At 32.8% G+C, this 23,130-nt stretch overlaps 1 protein-coding gene across 2 annotated transcripts; it reads right to left on the bottom strand.

Moving 5' to 3' along the window:
* Positions 1-5,865: 5,865 nt before the first annotated feature.
* Positions 5,866-21,997, bottom strand: LOC123653442 (pre-piRNA 3'-exonuclease trimmer-like). Of its 2 annotated transcripts, XM_045589441.1 has the most exons (11): positions 21,721-21,997; positions 20,572-20,806; positions 19,676-19,827; positions 18,300-18,435; positions 17,479-17,807; positions 17,266-17,393; positions 16,595-16,737; positions 11,257-11,343; positions 9,062-9,150; positions 7,415-7,513; positions 5,866-6,350 (listed from the first exon to the last, which is right to left on the bottom strand). In XM_045589441.1, the coding sequence occupies exons 1-11, from the start codon at positions 21,846-21,848 to the stop codon at positions 6,287-6,289; spliced, it is 1,590 nt and encodes a 529-aa protein (XP_045445397.1). In that variant the 5' UTR covers positions 21,849-21,997; the 3' UTR covers positions 5,866-6,286. The 2 variants fall into 2 exon arrangements, 1 of the variants encoding a protein (XP_045445397.1); XR_006743099.1 differs by lacking the exons at positions 5,866-6,350; positions 7,415-7,513; positions 11,257-11,343; ... (5 more) ...; positions 20,572-20,806; positions 21,721-21,997 and adding an exon at positions 10,668-10,884 and having other exon boundaries at positions 8,992-9,150.
* Positions 21,998-23,130: the final 1,133 nt, after the last annotated feature.

Raw genomic sequence — 23,130 nt, forward strand, 5'->3', positions numbered from 1 at the left:
GGGAAGCTTGCATGTCTCCAAGCAGCTTTGGTCAATCGCTCGGCTCCGCTGCTTCTGCACAACAACGCGCGACCTTATACTGCACAGCGGACGGTGTCCAAGTTACAAGAGCTGGGGTTGGAAGTTCTCCGTCATTCACCGTACTCACCAGATTTTGCCTCTACAGACTTCCACTTTTTCCCGAAATTGGATAACTTTTTGGCGGGAAAAAAATTCAATACCCGAGAAGCAGTAGAAAATGCCTTTGAAGAGTTTGTTGCCTCCTGTCCAGCAGAGTTTTTCAAGAAAGGCATCAATAAGCTACCACTACGTTGGCGAAAATGCATTGGTTCCATGGGTAATTACTTTGAATAGTAAAAATAAAAAATATAGAAAAAAAAGTACGTTAACTAATTTCATCAAAAAGGCAATTTCATAGGTAAAGACCTATTATATAGCATTTTTATAAGATATGTGCAGATTTATTTATAAAAAATATAAAAAAAGAAAATACAAAATTAAACACAATATATTACCTGACGGATTTTCAATCCTGTTATATAGATATTCCCCCTTTAAGAACGCAGATGTCGACATAGTCACTGAATTCAACCCTTTTCGTCCGCGGCTTTGCCCACGGGGACTACATAATTTTGACTGTTCCGTTTTCTTCTCTTACAATATAGACTATTAGTGCTATGTCATTACGTAGCGTTCTATTGGTGGAAGAATTTTTAAAATTGGGCCAGTAGATTTTGAATATATCTATTACAGAGAAACAAAAAATTAAGTCCATCTTTGTACCTAACAGTAGTTGTACGAGTATGTTACACATATCATTCATTTTTACGAGTTTTGTCGTGTGGCCACGCGTCACGTTGGATTGATACATAAAATATTTAATGTGAAAATTGCTCGTAATGTTGATAGTTTAAAGGGTAATTAAAGAAAATCGTAGTCACCATTTTATAACGACGGAGTAATAAACAAATGACCGGTCATCAACTTTTCGGTTAAATTATATCATTTTAACGACTTAATCCTTTGTTACTTTACAGCAAAAGGTACCTTTAATTAACCCATTTATGATATAATCATAGCATCGGTTTCCTCTATTAATTTCGTAACACATTATGTTATTAGGACTTTCAAAGTAATTATTATTTAAACGTTCCTAAATAACACTGGTTAACAAAATTTTGTAACAAGAAAGGTGCTAGCTAATTTTAAATTACCTACCTATTCTCATTTTATTACCATATTTATTTTGATTCCATCAGATCTAGTTTTCGTGTTACAGCTACTATCTACAAAATTAAAAATTAACCGTTATTGTTTCACTTTCGCATTCAGAAAATTTGTTTATTTGAAGAGCACAGTATTTTGTTCTCTTTTTAGAGTTAAGTGCTTCTTAAATAATGTTAAGAAAGTGTAAAAATGATCCTGACAAGTTTTGTTACATTTGTGATGGATGACATTACTTTCAAAACTCAGCGAAGGAATTTGGCACCATTAGTAACTAAGTTAATATGAACAGTATTTTGGCTTTGCTATCGGACAACAAGACAAAGTGTGGGTTCCACACATCTCTTGTGTTACATGTGTGGCACTTCTCACTGGATGAGCGAAAAGATCTCAATCTATGCCTTTTGCAATCCCTATGATTTGGACGGAACCAACGAACCACTCATCTGATTGTTATTTTTGTCTTACAAAAGGTTAATACCTTTTTTACAATTTTAACAAAAAGTAAAATCAAGGATCCTGACCTACCATCAGCTAAAAGACCGATTCTTCATAATGAAGATCTACCGGTACCAGAATCACCTCAAACTAGCGATCTGGCCGTTACGTCAGAAATCGAAAAAGAGACATTGGATCCTGATTTTCAAGAAGCTTCCTTGTCTTTATCTAATGAGCCAACATCTTCTATCACAAGGATATGATTGATATATTTGAAAAAAAAACTAAGTAATTTAGAAAAATCAGCTTGGGAATCTTTAATGAAATTACAGATCAAGTGACTATACTTGTAATATCGCGGAGCTTTTACCTACTTATAAGGCTTTGGGCTGTAATATGTCGTTGAAAATACATTTTCTTCGTTCACATTTAGACTTATTTCCTAAAAATTTTGGGCGCCGTCAGCGATGAACACAGTGAAGGGTTCTATCTAGACATTTCTACCATAAAAAACGATATCAGAGCAAATGGAGCCCACGTATGTTAGCGAATTGCTGTTGGATATTAAAACGAGACGTTCCTGAAGCAAAATACAGACGAAAATCATAAAAATAAATTCATAATAATGTTGCAATAAATCGAAATAACTTTTTTTCTTGATAAAAATTAAAAATTTCTAAATTGTTATCAAATGGTATTGCAAAAAAACTATTCGTATTTAAAGCATTTTAATTTTATTTCTAGTATCCTTATCCTTGTCCTAAACATAACTAGATAAAAGTTTTCATGTTACTTTCAAAACTTATTTTTTTGTTGACCAGTGTAATTACTCCTTTACTGTTATTTTTTACACCTACGTTAATTTTTTATATATTTTGTCTAGCATTTGAAATCATTAAATTGAATTGTTGTTTCTGATCGTATGTAATGTACCGTTTTTAACCGACTTCAAAAAAAGGAGTAGGTTACTCAATTCGACCGTATATATATATATTTTTTTTTATGTATGTTCGGCGATAACTTCTTCGTTTATGAACCGATTTTGATAATTCTTTTTTTGTTGGAAAGGAGATATTCATAGTTTGGTACCATGATAAGGAAACCAGGATCTGATGATGGGATCCCAGAGAAATCGAGGGCAACTTTCAAAAATCGTAAAGGTGACTAGTAAATTTAATCATGTTTTCATTAAGTACTATAAAGCACTACTATTTAATAAAGGTCTGAAGTCGATCTGATGATGGAGAAGAAAGATAGTCGAGGAAACTCTTCAACAATTTTTAGCAATTACCTGCTTTTTGAACTTAATTCGTTTCTATTGATGAGAACTTTGCACCTGTATGAGTTATAAGTGCCATTTCAGTCTGATGATGGAGACGAAAGATAGTCGAGGGTACTCTTCAACGACTTATAGCAATTACCTGCTGTTTGAACTTAATTCGTTTCTATTGATGAGAACTTTGCACCTATATGAGTTACAAGTGCCATTAAAGTCTGACGATGGAGACGAAAGATAGTCGAGGGAACTTTTCAACGATTTATAGCAATTACCTGCTGTGTAATCATCTGTGTCGCAGGACCAGGTTTGATGATGGAGCCCATAAACACTCGAGGGAATTTCTCAACGATTTACAGCAGTTACCTTTTGCTGTTTGAGGACCGCTTTGATATAATGGTGCATGTGCCGTATCGGCGGCGCCTAAACACCGATGGTCGCGGGTTCTATTCCAGCTCGGAGTGGATATTTGTGTTTATATAAATATTTATTTTTGGTCTAGTTGTTAATCCTTGTGGTTCTCCCAACCTAGCCTCGGAGAACACGCTAGGCTGTCAGTCCCGGTTGTTATTACGTAGACCTGATAGCGAACTTTACTCATAGTATGTTGACGCGTTAGCGCAGCGGTCACAGCACCGGCTGTTGCGCTGGCGTTAGTGGGCTCAATCCCCGCGCACGACAGACATTTGTATTGGCCATATAGATGTTTGTCATGATCTGGGTGTTTGTGCTTGTGTATTGTGTATGTTTCCGAACCCCCGATATAAGAGAAAAAGCATCCTTGTTAGGTCTACCCAGTCAATGAAACAAATTATGAAAGAAAACTGAATACAACTTATGAGTAGATACTAGAGTAGTTATTGTTTTACTTGGCACCGACTTCAAAATTATAAAATATTTATTTAATCATTTCTGATTAACTAAATCAAAATACGAATTACTTTGTACTAAGTAAATTTATTTTTCACTTTTTAGTTTCCTTTTTGAAGTCGGTTTTTTTTTGTTAAAAATTATTTTATAAATAGCTCTTGTGATAGTAATCGGTTTTAATCGTCAATAATTTCTAAGATACTACACATATTGTTTTCTTTTTAATTTTTATCTATAAAAATATAATGAAAGCTTTTAATATTGGACACATCAGACGTCGAAATGTAATCATTTTGTCGAGTAAATCTTGTTCAATAACTGAAAACATGTCAATGGATGCAGCGGAATTAAGAGCAAACGTTTGGACGCACGCGATTTACGATTATTTACACTTTGCATTAAAGCTTTGCTAATTGAGTTGTGCTTGTATTTCCTGCCTTTAATTCGTTTTTGAATGATATATGTTGTATTATCAACTCATAGATCTCCACAAAAGTGCTGGTTTTTATTTTCAATTACAATATTTAAAGAAAAAGATTAATGATTAATTTAATAAAAAAATATTTATTTCATTAATAGATTGATGATTTGCATAATAAATAGTGTAAAAAACACAAGCTCTACAGTAATATTACAGACCCCATTGTGTCTTGTCAGCGGTGGCGAATAGCAATACAATTGTTCCGTCAAATTTGATTCTATTTTTCAATAATTTCAAAAATTGAAGCGCCAATAAACAAAAATAGTAGGAAATTTGAAAATCCTGTTAAAATCTCTCTCGATATTACTAATGTTTTCAATATTCACTAAAGAAAAAATTTTGTTTTATTTTATAACCACTAGGTATAGGTATACACCTAGTAGTGGTAGTATATACCTTAAGTTAGTTACGTTATGATTTAATATTTTTTTATGAGCTGGGGCACAGTAGGAAATATCTTGCCCAAAATCTAATAATAAAGCAGGTCTACTGAGGAAGTACTTTAACCCAAAAGAACACGATGATGAAAACAAACAGAACATGCATAGATACAATCAAAAAATACTATTCTCAAGTAGAATCGTGTTCGTGTAGTTAGTAAGGTAGCCAGAGCTCCTTGGAATGTGCGCCTCCGAGGCACGTGGGGAGACCTACTAAGACAAATGACTAGACCAAAAACTGAAAAATAAAACCGATCATCGGTATAAACTTTTCTACAATATATTATTACAACTAATCTTGGTTTGGTCAATAACACTTGTCAGTTTTTGTGTTTCTCGTTTTTGTTGTTTTAATTTCACTATTTTTCGACGAAATTAAAATATATTAAAATCCAGGATTTTTTTAAAATTCATCTTATCTGATTGAGGTTTATTTTATTAAAATGTAGACGAAAGATTGAAGTTGTTTCTTAAAAAAAAACTACTTAAAACATTTATAAATTAAAATAAACCTGAAATTGTTTATACCAGTTTCAAAGCAACACATCTATCATTTCATCTCTTAGCTCTTGCATTTACCAGATATCCATTATCATGAGGGAAATGGTTTACTTCAGAACGTTTCAACAAATCAAAACATGTTGTGAAAAAAAACCTCTATAAACTTTGTCTAAGCATTGTATGAAATGGGCGAATCGTTTAAAAGTGTTTGTCATAAATAAACGAAACGTTTGGCGGCAACGTATGTTATGTCTGTCAAATGTTTGTGTGTCCAAGAAGATGTATAAACAGCCCTGGATTTCGTTTCATGATCGTTTCAATTTACCAGTGGGGATAGATTCTATTGTTGCAGTTGTTGATACTGACGATAAATTATTTTAAAATGAGTTACGCTATAAATACACTAAAGGTCTCCTGCGTTTTTACCCCATAAACCTTCATAATTACATTCAAGTAGATATGCCGAAATTGATATGTCACGTTAATTGACCATTTCCAAGGAAGTGCAATAATAAATATACTATTGACGACAAATCTTTAATAGGACTGATATTTTAAAGCTGTATTATTTACCTATACTTGTACGATAAGTATCTGTATCGATAGTATATATTAATTTACAAAAACAAAAGACATTTGAGGTAGACAAGTGATTTATTTAAAACGTACATCGATATAAATAGTCTTAGGATATAAATATAAAGAAATACATAAGTTTTTACAAACCGAGGCAATTAAAAAGGAAGACAATAGTGTCAACGAATGTAAGATAAAACTAAAGCATAGAAAAGATAGAGATAAGATATTCTCTAGCGGCTAGCCTCAATATATTTGTATTTTGTTATACAAGATTTTAATTTAAATACATGAATTTACTCGTTTGGTACACGTTTATAACAAAGTAAAATTATATTTATTTTATTATAAAAAAAAAAATACAAATGAATAATATATATAATAAATAAAATACCTTTAGATTTGTATAATAAAAGACAATATTTTTATTAAGTCTTAAGGACTAGTTTACATAAATGTTTTAAGAAAATGTACAAAATTTTATTTATTCACTTTCCGATGTAAGAAATAAAGTAATAAACTACCGGTGATAATGGCACTGCTCCTGAAATAATAGATTCAATTTAAAATTCTTTAAAACGAACACTTACAATTAAGAAAAATTATTACATTCCTTATTAATGCTGCGAATGCTAAATATATTTACACTGGCCTTTGTCTTGTTTTCATTTACAAAACACGTGCATCGAATTATTTCTGATAACGCTCTAAGCTAGCTTTTAATAATCGACGGTAAGGTAAAATTTATGTCCACCCGTATTGGAAACTTATTTAATACTAGCTGCATATCCGTGAACTTTGTTTGGGAAATTTAGGATAAAATGTAACATATCTATTATTCTAGATTTCCATAGGTTTATTTCGGGGTACCCAGTAATACGGGACACCACCCAGTACAACTATTTTGTATTTTATAGGTTTATCCTAACCCGTTCGGCTGTTCTAGTGTAACTGAGTTAATGAAACACATAACAGCCATCTAAAACCATATTGCAAAAGTAAAAAAACTGTCTTGCGCTTTTAGATCCTGTTTCTAGACTGTTTTTTTAACCGAGTTCAAAAAAGGAGGAGGTTACTCAATTAGACCGTATATATGTATATATTTTATGTATGTTCGGGGATAACTCCGTCGTTTATGAACCGATTTTGATAATTACTATTTTGTTGGAAAGGAGATATCCCTAGTTTGGTACCATGATAAGGAAACCAGGATCTAATGATGGGATCCCAGAGAAATCGAGGGAAATTCTCGAAAAGCCGCATAACTTTTTACTGGGTGTACCGATTTTAATGATTTTTGATTTAATCGAAAGCCGATGTTTATCATGTGGTCACATTTAAATTTCGTCGAGATTTGATTACAACTTTTGGAGTATTCTTTGATAATGCGTATTTACTCGACAATTTTTTTGTGTACCTACGTTGTATTACTTGTCAATTTAATTGAAGGCGGTTTTTCTTCGTTTGCCTGCAAACACAATTATTATGTATATAGCATAGAATCGTTGTGTTATATATTGTTTAATTTAAAAATCCCGTCGATTTCATTCGCTATGAGTGCGTCCCTACTTGTTTTCTAGTTATAAAAATAAATTTACCCTAACTTACCAAATCGCGGCGCGGCCAATGGGAGAATGTTTGACAAAACTGTACGGCGCTATTCTGTAGTCTCGGTCGTGTTTGAATTGCTTCAATATTTTATCTGCCCTAAAAGTTTAAATAATATTAATAACCAGTACCATACAAATACTTATCATACGTTATTTGTGTTGTGTTGTTAAAAATTATAGGGTTTAGTAAAGGAAATGTAGATCTGTTTGAGTGAAAACGCATTTTTCTTAAAGTACTGTGCAGTAAGTATGTATTAAAAATTTCAAGCGACATAATTATCATGCGTATTCTTCAATAACTTTAATATTAATTATTTATATTTGTTTACTCTATCAAAAGTTATTATTATATAGATGATGACGGCAAAAACGCTAGTGATGCCAAGGGTTATAGCTAGTGTTTGCTAAATACTATTAATGTTTTCTTATGTTATGATTAAAAAAAAATCATAGCATTGGTCTCAAGTATTGTTGTATTACTTAAGTAGTGTTGAGTAAGATTGCCAGAGCTCCTGGGGTCGGTTGGGGGTAAGAGCATCACGCTTGCGATGCTTCTGATGTTGCAGGCACCCATAGGCCACAAAACAGCTACCATTAAGTGGACAATACATTTTTCTGCTTCTATTTGTATAAATAAATTATTTAATTTTAGTTTCAATAGTGCAAAGATAGCACAGACTATTTCGTCAATATTACATATGAAAGAGAATACACGAAGGAGATCGGTGTGTGCGGTGGAGAGCGAACGCATAAAACTACAAAATAATTTAAGACATGTAAAAAAATTTTACTCGTCTTAAATTATTTCACTCAAACGACACACGCCAACTACTCGTGCTATCTCGTCACGTTTTAAAGTTATGATACAGAAGCTATTTTTACATTGTCGCCATACATGATAGACAAAAAATTTAAACGGACATTTTTAGCTTTGCTTGTATCTAAAAAATGAATGTTAAAACATAAACTTAATAATAATTGAGATGTTTTATAGCAAAAATACTTCTTAATAAAACTGTATTGTAACTTTATTACTAAATAAAACTGTAATACGCTATAATTTAAACAGAAGCATATATGCATATATTTATTGATTATTGTTTGACTTTCTGTCTACCACTGTGGCGCGCACTATAGGCGCGTATTGCGCTAAAACTTATTATTGAATTTTAAATTGAAATATTCATTATTTGAGTTAATATTGCAAGTTGGGCACTGCTTACTTTTGAAGAGGGGGCGAAAGTGAAAATTAATTATTATAATTTTATGTTTTCGTTGAAAAGGATATGGTTTAAAGATGGTACCGTAAATAGTTCAAACTCTTTCATCACTTCAGAAATTATAGACATGTAATCTAGTAGTTAAATAAGATGTCAAAATAATTAAGTTATCAATACAATACAGAAACATACATATGTTATATGCTGAAAAATGCGCGATATGTATCTTTTTCAACTGAATTTTACAATACAGAAAGTAAAATCTACTTAATGTTTTATAGCCTAGATAACAGCCTAGTTCCGAAAGAAAAAAAAAATAACTTTTTTAGTTAGAATAAAATAAAGTAAATACATAAAAAACAAACAGTTCCATATAGTTTTATCATTAGATTACATTGTTGCCCGTAATACATTTATATACTTACGTAATACGCGTTCCTGCCGCTATAATAGCCGTTCGATTGCCGTAGCGTTTGATGTCCACGGAGCCGGGGCTTTCGATCACAGATGATATCTTTATAAAAAAAAAATAATAAAAAAAGTATATATATAAAATCTCATTAGTATTATAGTCTCAAGCATAAAAAGTAGAATCAATAAATTAAAGGAGAAATATATAATTATTAGTCTTTGCAAGACACTGCTGTATCTAAAAATAAATCAATAATGATTCTTGACGAAACATTATTGCATTCTTTTTATATTCTCAATGTGGGATCAATTTTTCAGGAGACCAAATTTTCCATAACCGGAAAATATAATAACTTTTTTCATTGTTAAATACAAGATACTGAAATTTTGTTGGTATATGCGTCAAATATAAGTGAGTACATTTATATACAATGCTCCAACTGTGGTCATGACCTCCAAATAGGTCTTCTATAGTTCAGATAGATATGTCGTGGTGTGGGTATTTGTATTTGTGTCGTGTAAGTTTCTTTACAGCGACACAGAATTTCATTTCACTTGATTAAGTTATTAGTGGCGTTTATCATTAAAAAAAAAAAACAAATTCTTCTCCCGTATCGCAGCAGCCTATTTATTGTAGTCCACTACCGGACATAGGCCAGTTCTTCTTCCGTATGTTTTTATTATTTATATCTAATAAGTAATCTAGGATTCATCTGCTAATTGTTAATAATAATTGTGTTTGCTCGCAAACGAAAAAAAAACCGACTTCAATTACATCGACGAGTTACAACGTAGATCGACGAAAAAATAGTCAAGTAACAACGCATTATCAAAGATTACTCAAAAAGTAGTTATCAGATCTCGATGAAATTTAAATGTGACCACATGATAAACATCGGCTTTCGATTAAATTAAAAATCATTAAAATCGGTACACCTAATAAAAAGTTATTGCGGATTTTCAAGAAGTTCCCTCGATTTCTCTGGGATCCCATCATCAGATCCTGGTTTTCTTATCATGGTACTAAACTAGGAATATCTTCTTTCCAACAAAAAAAAGAATTATCAAAATCGGTACACCTAGTAAAAAGTTATTGCGGATTTTCAAGAGTTTCCCTCGATTTCTCTAGGATCCCATCATCAGATCCTAGTTTCCTTATCATGGTACTAAACTTGGGATATCTCATTTCTAACAAAAAAAGAATTATTAAAATCGGTACATCCAGTAGAAAGTTATGCGGTATAATACAACGTAGGTCGACGAATAAAGCGTCAAGTAAAAACGCATTATTAGATATAGCTCGAAAAGTAGTTGTTAGATCTCAAATAAATTTAAATGGGACCAATTGGCACACAACACCTTTCGATTAAAAGAAAATTTGTCGAAACCGCTCCACCCAGTCAAAAGTTCTGATGTAACATACATAAAAAAAAAAAAAAATACAGTCGAATTGAGAACCTCCTCCTTTTTTGGAAGTCGGTTAAAAAAAGTTATTATATATTTAACAATATACAAAACCTCATTTCAACAAACAAAAATAGAATTTTGACATACATATGTATAAACAATATTGACACTGCTTTAATACATTATTGTTTATTATGACAGAATATTATCTACCATTTTTAGCTCTATCAACAACTGGAATCCTCTAACGCATACACAACCACCGACATTGCTACCAAACTATATTTATATCTTAACCTTAAATCAACCTTGACAGAGGAATGAAAAATTACTTTAAAAAAAAAATCAAACAGCTCGATGTTTAAAAAAAGTCCCAGGGCCAAAATAAAGATCTAGCGACACCCGACCATTATCAATCTGTTTTAACTCGTTATGTGTGTGGGTGTGCGTGTGTGCTGGCCGCGCGCCATGTCGCGGGAACATCTCAAAACATTTCAAACATCGAACACGTTCTAAGCTGGAATACGATCACCGTTCAAATCGAGGTGACAATTATTACTACAATAACCGTTAACATATGGACGCTAATTTCGGCTACGAGAATCCGCGGTGTTTACTATCCGATACGTAAATATAGCTTTAATGATCCTGGTTGGCGACTTTGTAACAATGGCGCCCAATACGTCCCTATGTTATCGTTGCCGTAGCGCTCCCGGGAGAATTATAAATAACTTTCGTTATTATAATTACTTCGGTCTATCTAGATGGTTGCTTTAAATTTATAGTTGTGTTTAGACTTTACCTTTGCGATGTCAATCATTCGTTCCTTCATGGATTTAATGTGAAGTAAGGCGGGTCGATGGCTTGGCGGATCGTCACTTACGAGATTCTGAAAAGAAAAATTATATTTAATTTGAAAATGATAAAAAGAGAATTAAAAAATAAAAAACCGGCCAAGTGCGAGTCGGACTCGCGCACCGAGGGTTCCATACAAAATTTATTAAACATTTTTATTATTATATGATCTAATTAAAAATTTATGCTTTTCGCAATTTTTCCTTTATCTGTGCCATAAGACGTTGCTTCGTACCAAATTTCAAGATTCTGAGCTCGCGGGAAGAAGTAGTATCCTGTAGGTTTTGATTCCCTTGCGAGTGTCGAAAATTTGCAGCATAAACGGCCGTATCTTTTGATTGCGTTGGCTTAGAAGTTTGACTTTTTCACAGCTCCAAGGGACAGTAGACCTGAGTATTTGATATAAATTTTAGATTGATACTACATGCGTATACTTCACGCGTTCCTGAGAAAAATGTGTTGACAGACGGACAACAAAGTGATTCTATAAGGGTTCCGTGTTTTTTCTTTTGAGGTACGGAACCCTAAAAACGATTTATCAGATTTCCACATAACATTTAGTGTTATATCTTCTTATTTTTTTTACTGAAATGTATTTTAATGTAATTTGCTTTCTCGCTTTAAACGTTTTATTACTAAAACGTAGAACGAGCCTAAAACACGCGCACACAAATGTCAAGCGGCAAGTTACGTATCCGCCTCAAGCAAAGCAACAGTATACGGTAAAGCAAAATAACACTTGCTAATTAAATTTATTCTTATATAATATGAATGATAATAAATATAATTTTGCTAAATAATTAATACTTCTCTACCATCGAAATAATTTGACTATACTAATTATATTTCCTGTGGTTATGGTATGGCATATGGTTTTTTTACCAGAACATGCTTCCATTTGAAAATCTGCAGGTCTCATAAATTTTATTAAATATCTGAAGTGATTATCAGATACATATGCCGTTAAGAATTTTATCTTAATTTAGATTTCATAATTAATAGTGTTAGTTCATTTATCAGGGGTCTCATGTGTAAATCTTTATAAAACTTCGTAATTCGAACGTCTTCGTCATAACTACGAGAGAGTTTAGTTCGTGGTGAACATCAATAACAACTATTAGATTTGACTCGACAGCAAAATAATAAAGTAGAATGCCAAGCAAGCTCCATTTTTTACGTGGGGAAAATCCAGAGTTAGTTATCCAGGTTATGTCAGACTCCTACTGACTAAAAAACCACCATTTGTGAGCAGTCGTCCGCCTAGGTAGGGCGCGATGGGGTCGCGCTAGCATTCGCCACCTCGCCCCGGGTCAAGCAAGCTTCTGCACATATTGGATTATGCTCTCGTTATAGACGTTATTTAACAATCGTTGAAAACTTACAATATCTAACAACCCCATTTTCAGAAGGTTCTAGTGATTCCGCCATAACTTGGATGTAAATCTTGATAAGGAGTTCGTTTAAACTGATACGTTAGTCAAACAAATATATTGCTGATGATATTGAGTAGATAAACGAATATTGTTTGTACGAACGTTGTTTGTCTGCGATTGACTCCTAAACTGCTAAACCGATTTTAATCTAATTTTCACATCGTGTGTTTATTTATCCAATTTTAAAGATAGGCTATATTTTATTTTGATATATGTAATTATTATATTTGAGTAAGAAAAAAAATAAGGTGGTACAAAGTTCGTCAGAATGGCTAGTTTACTATGATTTGTGAATCCTCTTTGTTTTAATATTTAAACTTTATATATTTATAATAATAATTTCATTATCCTTGTCAAACTGGTCCCCAGTGAGGCAGGATCGTAAGCAAATCGTCACAGTAATTTTAGTATGAATCGACTCTTAGATCCATGCATTAATGATCTGTAAATTTTTATGGAGTGTGACTAATGAGTCAGTGATAGTTGGTTATTGCTGCGTGACGACTGAAGCGACTATGACGCACATAGTAAAGTATACGCACATAGTAAGTATACTTATATACATACGCACATATTCTACGTACGTTTATGAGACGGAAGTATGTACCTATACTACAGTAACACATTAAACGTATATTATCTATTTTAACTGATATATAATATAGTCAGAAATATATGATAGATATAGTCAGTTATATTATATATATATATATATATATGTTTGGGGATAACTTCGTCGTTTATGAATTGATTATGGTTCTTTTTTTAATTGAAAGGAGATATCCATAGTTGGTCCCATGATAAGGAAACCAGGATCTGATGATGGGATCCCAGAGAAATCGAGATAAACTCTCGAAAATCCGCATAACATTTTACTGGGTGTACCGATTTTGATGATTTTCAAATTAATCGAAAGCCGATGTTTATCATATGGTCACATTTAAATTTCATCGAGATCTGATTATAACTTTTGGAGTAATCTTTGATAATGCGTAAAGTAAGTAAGTAAAATTTACTTGACTATTTTTTCGTCTACTTACGTTGTATTACTTCTCGACGTAATTGAAGTCGGTTTTTTTTTCGTTTGCGAACAAATACGATTATAGTCACTTCTTTTGGTGTAAAAGAAACAATTAAAACTTTACTGTAAAATAAACTTATAATTAAAATGTTTTGTTTTTTGTTTTCCGTGAGTCAAGTGTTGGGATATAACGATTTGAAAGTCTGCAATATTTTTAACGAAACTACAAATAAAATCGACATTGCATTGCGATGCTAATAATGTCGTGAACGATATAGTATTTGCATACGATATGAAATACATTAAAACGTCACGAATACTTTATTACTATACGATATATTTATACTTTAAGCCCAAGAAAGATAACATGTTAAAATTATTTTATTTACTGAAATGATATCTCTTAAATCATTCTAATTCTATAATGCTTTCAGGTGGAAAAATTCTGAGTTATTTCAAGTAGTTGGTGCGTTCTGAAACCCAAATGTCATTTTACTTTTCACAAAACCGGAGCATATGACATGAAGATTAATTTATATATTTAGTTCTGACATTTTTGCTTCATTTTTGTAAATCATAATCGTTTTGATGTTTTTCTTCGAAGAAAGCAAGATAAATATAAAAAGATTATTATATCTATGTCGCGGCATGGTTTGTAAGATATTTTTCAATATAAAAATTACGGACTAATTTTTTTTTATTTCATGTTAAAGAACGTGTGTGTGCAATTCACACACGGCGGAAGTTAAAACTCCTGAAAGGTCGTAGGAAGGTAGTCCGTTGGAAGGTACGCGTTTTGAGTAGTCATGTATTCTATCTCTTTCTCTCCTTTACATTTATGTGTTTGTTTTTTTATCGTGACGAATTTTTCGTTTTAACGAGTTTCAAATCACAACGATTTTAAAGAAGTTTCACATCAAAAGAATTGTATACATTTTTTTTAAAATTGTCATCACAAAATTTGTACACATGCCCCAGCTGACTATTACAAATTAAGGCACCTATTTTAGTAGCTACATCCGATAGTAGAATGAATTTAGTGTTACATTTAACTCGTTTATTTTATTCATGTGATATGTATGGATAAAACTGTTTTAGGAGGCTACGGTAACTTTTATTTATCTTAGTGACAACGTATTTAAGATCTTGAATATTATAAAAATGTTATTCCGGTTTTATTGTTTAACCTATTTCTTACAAGTTCTTTAAACAAAAAATAAAATTAAATTACAAGTCGATTTTCTACAAGAGTAGCAAAAGCGGGAATGCATCATCACATCACATCAGCCTTTCGTAGTCCACTGCTGGACATAGGCCTTCACAAGTTCGAGCCAAAAATGGCGGGAACTCATGTGTTTTACCCATACTCACCACGCTGGGCAGGCGGGTTGGTGACCGCAGGGCTGGCTTTGTCGCATCGAAGACGCTGCTGCCCGTCTTCGGCCTGTTTATGTCAAAGCCAGCAGTTTGATGGTCATCCCGCCATCGCTTTTAAAGTTCCAAGTTGGTAGCGGAAGTGTGTTATCCCTTAGTCCTCTTACGACACACACGGGAAGAGATGGGGTGGCTATATTCTTTAATGCCGTAACACACAGCATAAAGATTCAAAAATATAAATCATTAAACCTTTAGGCTATCCCACTATTGCTTTATATTACAAGTGTGTTGTTACGGGAGTATTAAGCTCACTGTGACGTATCACGTCGCGTCACTTCGCTTTGCGTCACGCTCGTTCGTTTTGCGTGCGCGTTATCGCTTACATAAAGTACGTAAGTAAGACAATTGCTCAAAAGATTGAGTCATTTGGTATCGAGTTATACAAGGATTGATAGGAACCGTGTTGCATCTGTGGGTCGCGAAACTATAAGCAGGAGATCGCAATTTAAATGTATTAAATAATTGAATTTTTGGGGTGTGAGGAACTGTTTGAAAGAACGTGACAGTAATATTTTCTTTGATAATTGAATAAAGTTTATCCTATTCGTGTTTGTCTATCTAATTATTGATTTTAATATTGCTTGAATTATTTACATTTCTGTGTGTAATTTATCGATGATTTCTTATTATGTGTGCTTTTAGGATCATTTATGAATTGTTTACTATTGGAAACTTTATTGGTTTCTGTATTAGCTATATAATTGTTTAATTTGTTGTATTATTGTACTGTTTGTTTTCTGAATAAAATGACAATTAATTATAGGACTGTAGGTATTATACAAAATGTTCGATCATGTTACGCGTAAAAAAGGATTTTTTTGCCTAGTTTTAATTTTTTACTTCGTTTTAATAAACGAGCTACTTTAAATTTAAAAAATTATTACTAAATAACAAATACAAATAGAGAACCTGTGTATTGGAAATAATTCTTTTCCTCGTAGAATGTTATCAATTGTAAATTATAGCCGTGTTTACTCTCTCGTTACATAGTTAAGAAGTACCTTGCCAGAGTAGCTCGTATATTAAGACAAACATACATTACACTAATTAAATTTACATAAACTTACATTTACTTTGTCTATTTAAACTTAGCACATATGGCACACTGGCACATCAGAAAAGTTCCTGCTCAAAATATGGAGCAGCCCGACTGTGGTAGTACCTCGACCTTATAGAAGACCACAGCGAATAAATACTGCTTTCAAACAGTGTTGTGTTCTGTTCCTGTTGGTGAGTAAGGGGACCAGAGCTCCTGGGAGAATTGGGGATAGGATCGGCAACGCGTTTGCGATGCTTCTGGTGTTGCAGGCGTCTATAAGCTACGGTAATCATTTACTAACAGGTGAGCGCATGTTTGCCGACCTAGTCGTATAAAAAAAAAAAACTGAACTTACCATGTAAGGTACTGCTCCCCGAATAACATTGATTTTATTACAGTAAACTTCTAAGGCAGCCAGTTTTTCCTTAGGTCCAACTGGTTTGTAACTGCCACTAGTTTCACAGGCTGCCCAGTGACCCAAACGTATGAAACAGTAACCTACAAAAAAAATAATGATTATTTTAATAATTATATAAGTAAAACCCTGTGTCTATACATACGGCTTAGTTGTATATAAGGAAATTCAAGTATTACGTAAAGCAAATTTTGAATATTTTTACCTTTCCACCCCTTTACATAATGCACCGCAACGTTTTTCTGTACCAATCTCTCACAGTCCACACGTTATGTAACATGTACCTATTATTACATTGAATATGTACATTTATAATAATTGAGAGACTGCTTTGAGTTCTATATACAAACTTTGCTTCTCATTACGAAATTGTGTTAATTATATAATGCATTACTAGTTCTCCTTTTTTTTGCATATAATTAATATACATAAATAGTAACATCTGTCGTCCAAGAAATACTCATATGTCATAACTTAACTCTATGGGGTTGCCGCAATGGGGTGCGCCATCATTGAAATTGATGAGAAGTATACATAGCTGAATAACAAAATCTAATGAATATGAAAAATATATATATGTTTATATAAATATGTAAATCAGAACAGCTCACCTGCACAGTAAGAGTCCCAACCAGCTTCGTGATAAGTTTGTTTCACATTAAACGGACTGCTAAGTTTTATAAAATTAATACCTTTTTCTAATCTCTTACATTTGGCCTCTGAAAAAAATTCATACAGGCTGAAAATAAAAATATAAATATATATCAAAACTGAATAAACTTTAATTATGAAAAAAAAATCATAACATAAATAATACCCCTTACTCTTGTAGAGAATTTGATTTCCAAACTTCACTCACTGATAGTTTTCTGTTCATTTCATGAGAAATATGTTTTGTATCATATATCATAGGCCATAAACTATTAACATTTTTCTTAAACAATGAATATTTCTTTGGCAAGGGTCCTATGAATTGACTATGTAAAAGTAAAACATCTAGGAATAGGTTATGACCTACAATAGGTTTTTTATATTCTACAAGTAGGTTTATTATTTGTGAAAAGCCTAGTATATTGTTCATTAGATTTTCTTCTAGCGTAGCCATTGGTGCACTGTTTGCGCCCTCTACATTTTTATCTCTGTATATTAGAACCTGAAAAAAAATTACAAGGATATTATTTGTAACATTAGAAATATAATAGTCTTTTAAGACTAAATATAAAAACCAAGTTATTTTGTGTGTTAAAAGTTATTGTTTTGAATTTATTTTTAGCCGGCTTCCAAAAAAGGGCCTCCTTCTTCGACCTATGTCGTATTTTACCACATAACTTTGCACTGGATATACCGATTTTGATGATTCTGATAGTTTTAATCGAAAGCTAATGCTTGTCGTGTATTTACATTAAAATTTGATTGAGATCTGATGACTACTTTTTAAGTAATCTTTGATAGCATGAATTTACTTGACTATTTTTTTCTCTAACTTACATTGTTTATTTGAGTTGTATTACTTGTCGATGTAATTGAAGTTGGATTTTTTTTTCGTTTGCAAACAAACACAATTATAAATATTAAGCTTGTCATTGATTCCAAATAATAGTTAGAATTACACGCTACTAGCTGCAGCTAGTAATTTAGCAATTACCTTATTGCTATTACCTAAGCTATCAGTAGTAAGTACATCTGGAAATCTCAGTCTTATTTCATTGTGGACAACGTAACGCAATACTGGACTTTCAACATCTAAGTAGAGAGTATCCCCATCACCATTGTTCAGCCATCTGAAATTAAGATACTATATTTAATAAAAAAAAAGGAGGCAGTTGTTACTTACTAAACAAATATATTTTGTAAAAAATAAGTGTGAAGTTGTTATTATTTGGTAAAGCAAAATTATTAAAAATTTTAAACTATAAACTGATGTAAGCCAATGTGGGTAACATTGGAGCAGCATGGTGGTTTAAGCTTTGATCCTTCTTCTACATAGGAAAAGAGTCCTATGTCCAGCAGTGGGATATTACAGGCTGAAGCATAAATTACAATACAATGAGAGTTTCTAAGATAAGCCCCCATGCTCTCAGGATCAGTACAGTTCAGCCTATCGCAGTTCACAACTGGACATAGGCCTCCCCAAGTTCGCGCCAGACATTCTGGTTTTCCGCAATTCTCATCCAGCCTACATCGGCAATCTTACATAGATCGTCGATCCATCGAGATACGGTAGGTCGGTCTCTTAAAATGCGTGACAGATACACCTGGTTCAAGATGCCTTCATCTTCACTTTGATGCTTACAATTTTTGGAAGATTTTTTGAGTAGTTACAGATTATTTTTAAAATTCTTCCAGTGATTTCATATAAAATACAAAATTGTTGCATATATGAACTATGCTTTACAAAGAAAACAAACAGCAATATAATGCCAATAAAATTTTACTTTTATTATTTCCTGAACATGCATTTTTTTTGTTATGCAATAAACTGGTATAATCTTATAAAAAAAAAATTCGTGTCACAATGTAAGCTACCATACTGCTGCTGCTAGCTGATGTGAAGAGATCTTTAAATGAAAATAATAATTAAATAGAAGAATCGTATAAAATGTTGTTTTGTTACGACAATTATCTTACGTAACGTCTGACTTGGCCTTTCCTTGTATATGACATTGTTAGAACCTTCTTGGCAAAACTAGATGCAAAAGTCATAAAGTTACTGAAGTTATGGCGCGGAATTGCACATTCAGCTGACCCCTCAACTCTATTTAGGGATAAAAACAGTTTTGGGATGAAGTTAAAGAAGCCATCGGAACTCTATAAACACCTCAGAGTTACTAGAACGCATGTCTTGGGACAATCCCAGGATAAAATAGTCTCATCTTTCCCAAAACACAAATGTGTTACAGAGCTTGATTCAAGACTTCAAGTCCATAAACAATTTACAGCGGGCGCACAGTTTAATAGAGTCGGATTGGGAGTGGGAAGTTTGTCTCATTATAAATGCTATGTTTTTAGTAATTAACATACCTTGAAACCTCGGAGCAGTATTTTTGAAGCTGTTTCTCATCTTGAAGCTCCATTTTCTGAATTAGATTACTGTTCAATGTTTTATTTTGTATCTGCTGTCTTATAGTATTTTCTTCATGTCTACTCAAGTATGGGATACCCTCATATATGAACTATAAAATAAGAGAACATACTATTGATTTTTTTATTTATAGTAATATTTTAAAATAAGACTACATGATATACAAGTTACTAATAGATTAAGGCCTAAGGCTGGCTGCTATGTTTAAAAAACTTTAGTTTTGTTTAAAAACCATTAAATATTCAAACAAGTTATGTTTTAAGTTCATACTCAATTTTTTAAAAGTAGCAACCAGACATAAATCAACAGTAGTAACAAATAAAGTATAAATTGTGGACTCTCAGGTTGCAAATAGAAATATTTGACATATAAGATGGAGTTTGAGGGTAAAAAATACATGTTGAATAAGGTTTTATTTGAGGTATGATACGGCAATATAAAAAAAAACCTGCTCAAAATACGAAGCAGCCCGACTAGGAAAGTACCTCGAACTTATAGAAGATCACAGCTACATAATATTGATCTTAAGCAGTGTTGTTTTCCTGTGGTGAGTGAGGTGACCAGAGCTGTTGAAGGGGATAGGGAGAGAGTCAGGAATGAGCTTGCGGTACTTCTGTTGTTGCAGACGCCTATAAGCTATGATAATTGCTTACCATCAGGTGAGCCGGATGTTTGATTGCCGGTCTCGTTGGATGAAAAAGGTTAGACACGTTTATCACCAACTAGTAAAACTGGCATTTGATAAAACTGTTGTTTTTAATAATACTTAAATAAATTAATTTATCTATACTTCTTTGAAAATTAAAATATTTTTATTAATTTAAGATTCTTATACCTTATTGAAATCAAAATTATGTTTGCATAGAAATTTAAGAGTTGACGCTTGGAATATGAAGGATTGATCAATGTCGCCAAGGTTTTGTGGACATAAGTGGAATGTGTATCCAACAGCGATGTAGTTATCTAATTTTCGCTCATACTGAAACATCGTTAGACCGACTTGTGTCATTATCATTTTGTTGACTTCATTCTTTGTAAGATCATACCTGTCTTTATTGGTGTCAAATAATCTGCAAGTAATAAAAACATTAATTAATGTATTGAAATAAAGTCCAATTAAATTACTGCAACAGTTTTAGGTAAAGCTTTAGATTAGGTAAAACCGAATTTCGGGACTGTGGGGGCATGGGGGGGAGAGGGTGGGGAACGCTTCCCCTGGTACCACTGTCACACCTCGGAACCCCATGGTTATGGAGATATCCATGCTTAAAGTTTTGAGGTTAGAAGAAGAATTTCGAAAGTTAGAGGAACGCTTGGCTCCGGCGCTGCGGGAAGTGCAGCCCTTCCGCCCTTGCGTGTGAAAGCTCGCTCACTCAAGCTCCGTTCCGCAGCGGAGGCTGGTCGCCTTCGGCGACCAGCCTCAGCCGCTACTCTACGCATTCGTTCGCGCGCTTTCGCACGGCGGGCGAGGGCTGCCCTCCCTCCGCGCCTCCGCGGCACAAAAAAACACTCTAGGGGTAGGACAGACTCAAAACTTTAACCATGGATATCTCCATAACCATGGGGGTTTTGAGGTGTGACAGTGTTACCTTGTATAGATTCCCCTACACCCTCCACCCTCCACACCCAAAAACCCCATAATTCAGTTTTTCTAATTCGGTTTTACCTAATCTAGATCTTAGCCCAGTTTTAATTTTTTCGGTCATAAAGTTTCAGAATTTATGGAAATATTCATGAGGGTACATATTATCATTAATTGTTAATTCTACCTTTGTTAGGAAGCAATAAGATGATTTATTTATACTTATTAATTTATCTGGATACAAAAAGGTTTTATAAAGCATTTTTTAATATTTGATCATAACATTCGCAGAGAGGAGCGTTGAAACAATTAAGGGAAAAGGATGGAAGGACTCATTTTGTACTACTATAAATAGTAGTAGTTTATTATTTTATTAAGTGGTGAAATATAATGTAATTTTACCTATATTTAAAACCATCTCCGGACAAAATAGCCGTGAATTCCGCATCGAACCCAACGAAACAGGATCGTTGCAAATTTTTGGTTATGTTGTCTATTTGTTCAGAAAAATTCTTTCTTGTTATTTCCATGATGAAAAATATATATGACTTCTACACAAAATATCAGCAGTTTTTAAGCAAATAATTGTATTATATATTTATTTTTAACTTCAAACAAACTACAAATTCTGTGGGGGTCATGGGTTTGACATGGGTTTGACAGAACTCGACTTTGACAGAAAACTGAATTTAGAGACAGATAATAAATGTGATATTACAACGATTTCTATAAAAAACAAAGAAACAAGTGAACGATATCATTATATCTAGTTTTCATTTACTAGCAATCTTTCAATAAGTTTTAATACTTTCACAATTCGCAGGGCAATAAATAATTATTTTATAATAATAATAATTTTGATTAATAATAACTATTTCAACCAACAATAATTCTAAATTATTATTTAATTAATCATATATAACGATAAAATAGCCGAACCGAATATATTTATTCTCAACAGACGTTTTATTAAAGTAATAATTCAATTACTGTAACGAAACTTATAAAATACTTATATAATAACAATACTAACAAAATGACGGTCACTAATTCAGAGGTTATTTTATGTTAATTGTGTGTTTCAATAGTTTATTTTGGATTTCTTAATACCAATATGAATAATTAAAAATCATAGGCGCAAAGAAAATTTTTTTCTTCACTGTCAAACGCAACTTTTTCGTGTGTGGAACAGTAAACAACAATGTTCGACAGTGTCGTTGATGGAAGGTTATTTGTCGAATACTGCATTACATATATTATAGTATAGCGACATCTATCTAGCAGCATACAAACTAGAGAAAAACTGACGTATCCTACATCGCGCTATCAAAGTGATTAAGTATAATATACAAAGATCCCGACAACAACCGTTGGGGCGTTAGCCCACCAGACACAACACCCGTCTGGTCGGAGGATCCTCCCTTTTTAACCGACTTCCAAAAAAGGAGGAGGTTCTCAATTCGACTGTATTTTTTTTTTTTTTTTTTTTTTTTTTTTTTTTTAATGTATGTTACATCAGAACTTTTGACTGGGTGGAGCGATTTCGACAAATTTACTTTTAATCGAAAGGTGGTGTGTGCCAATTGGTCCCATTTAAATTTATTTGAGATCTAACAACTACTTTTCGAGCTATATCTAATAATGCGTTTTTACTTGACGCTTTTTTCGTCGACCTACGTTGTATTATACCGCATAACTTTCTACTGGATGTACCGATTTTGATAATTCTTTTTTTGTTGGAAAGGAGATATCCCAAGATTAGTACCATGATAAGGAAACCAGGATATGATGATGGGATCACAGAGAAATAAA

This window comes from Melitaea cinxia, chromosome 5 (genome assembly GCF_905220565.1).
Source record: "Melitaea cinxia chromosome 5, ilMelCinx1.1, whole genome shotgun sequence".
NCBI lineage: Eukaryota > Metazoa > Arthropoda > Insecta > Lepidoptera > Nymphalidae > Melitaea > Melitaea cinxia.

Bases quoted from the DNA above. Each gene is read 5' to 3' on its own strand.
- LOC123653442 (XM_045589441.1), bottom strand. From the start codon at position 21,848: ATGGAAATAACAAGAAAGAATTTTTCTGAACAAATAGACAACATAACC. The intron at 18,436-19,675 runs GTATGTTAATTA...TCTTAATTTCAG, and splicing joins TACTGCTCCGAGGTTTCAAG to ATGGCTGAACAATGGTGATG. The intron at 17,394-17,478 runs GTAAGGGGTATT...TTTTATTTTCAG, and splicing joins AAATCAAATTCTCTACAAGA to CCTGTATGAATTTTTTTCAG.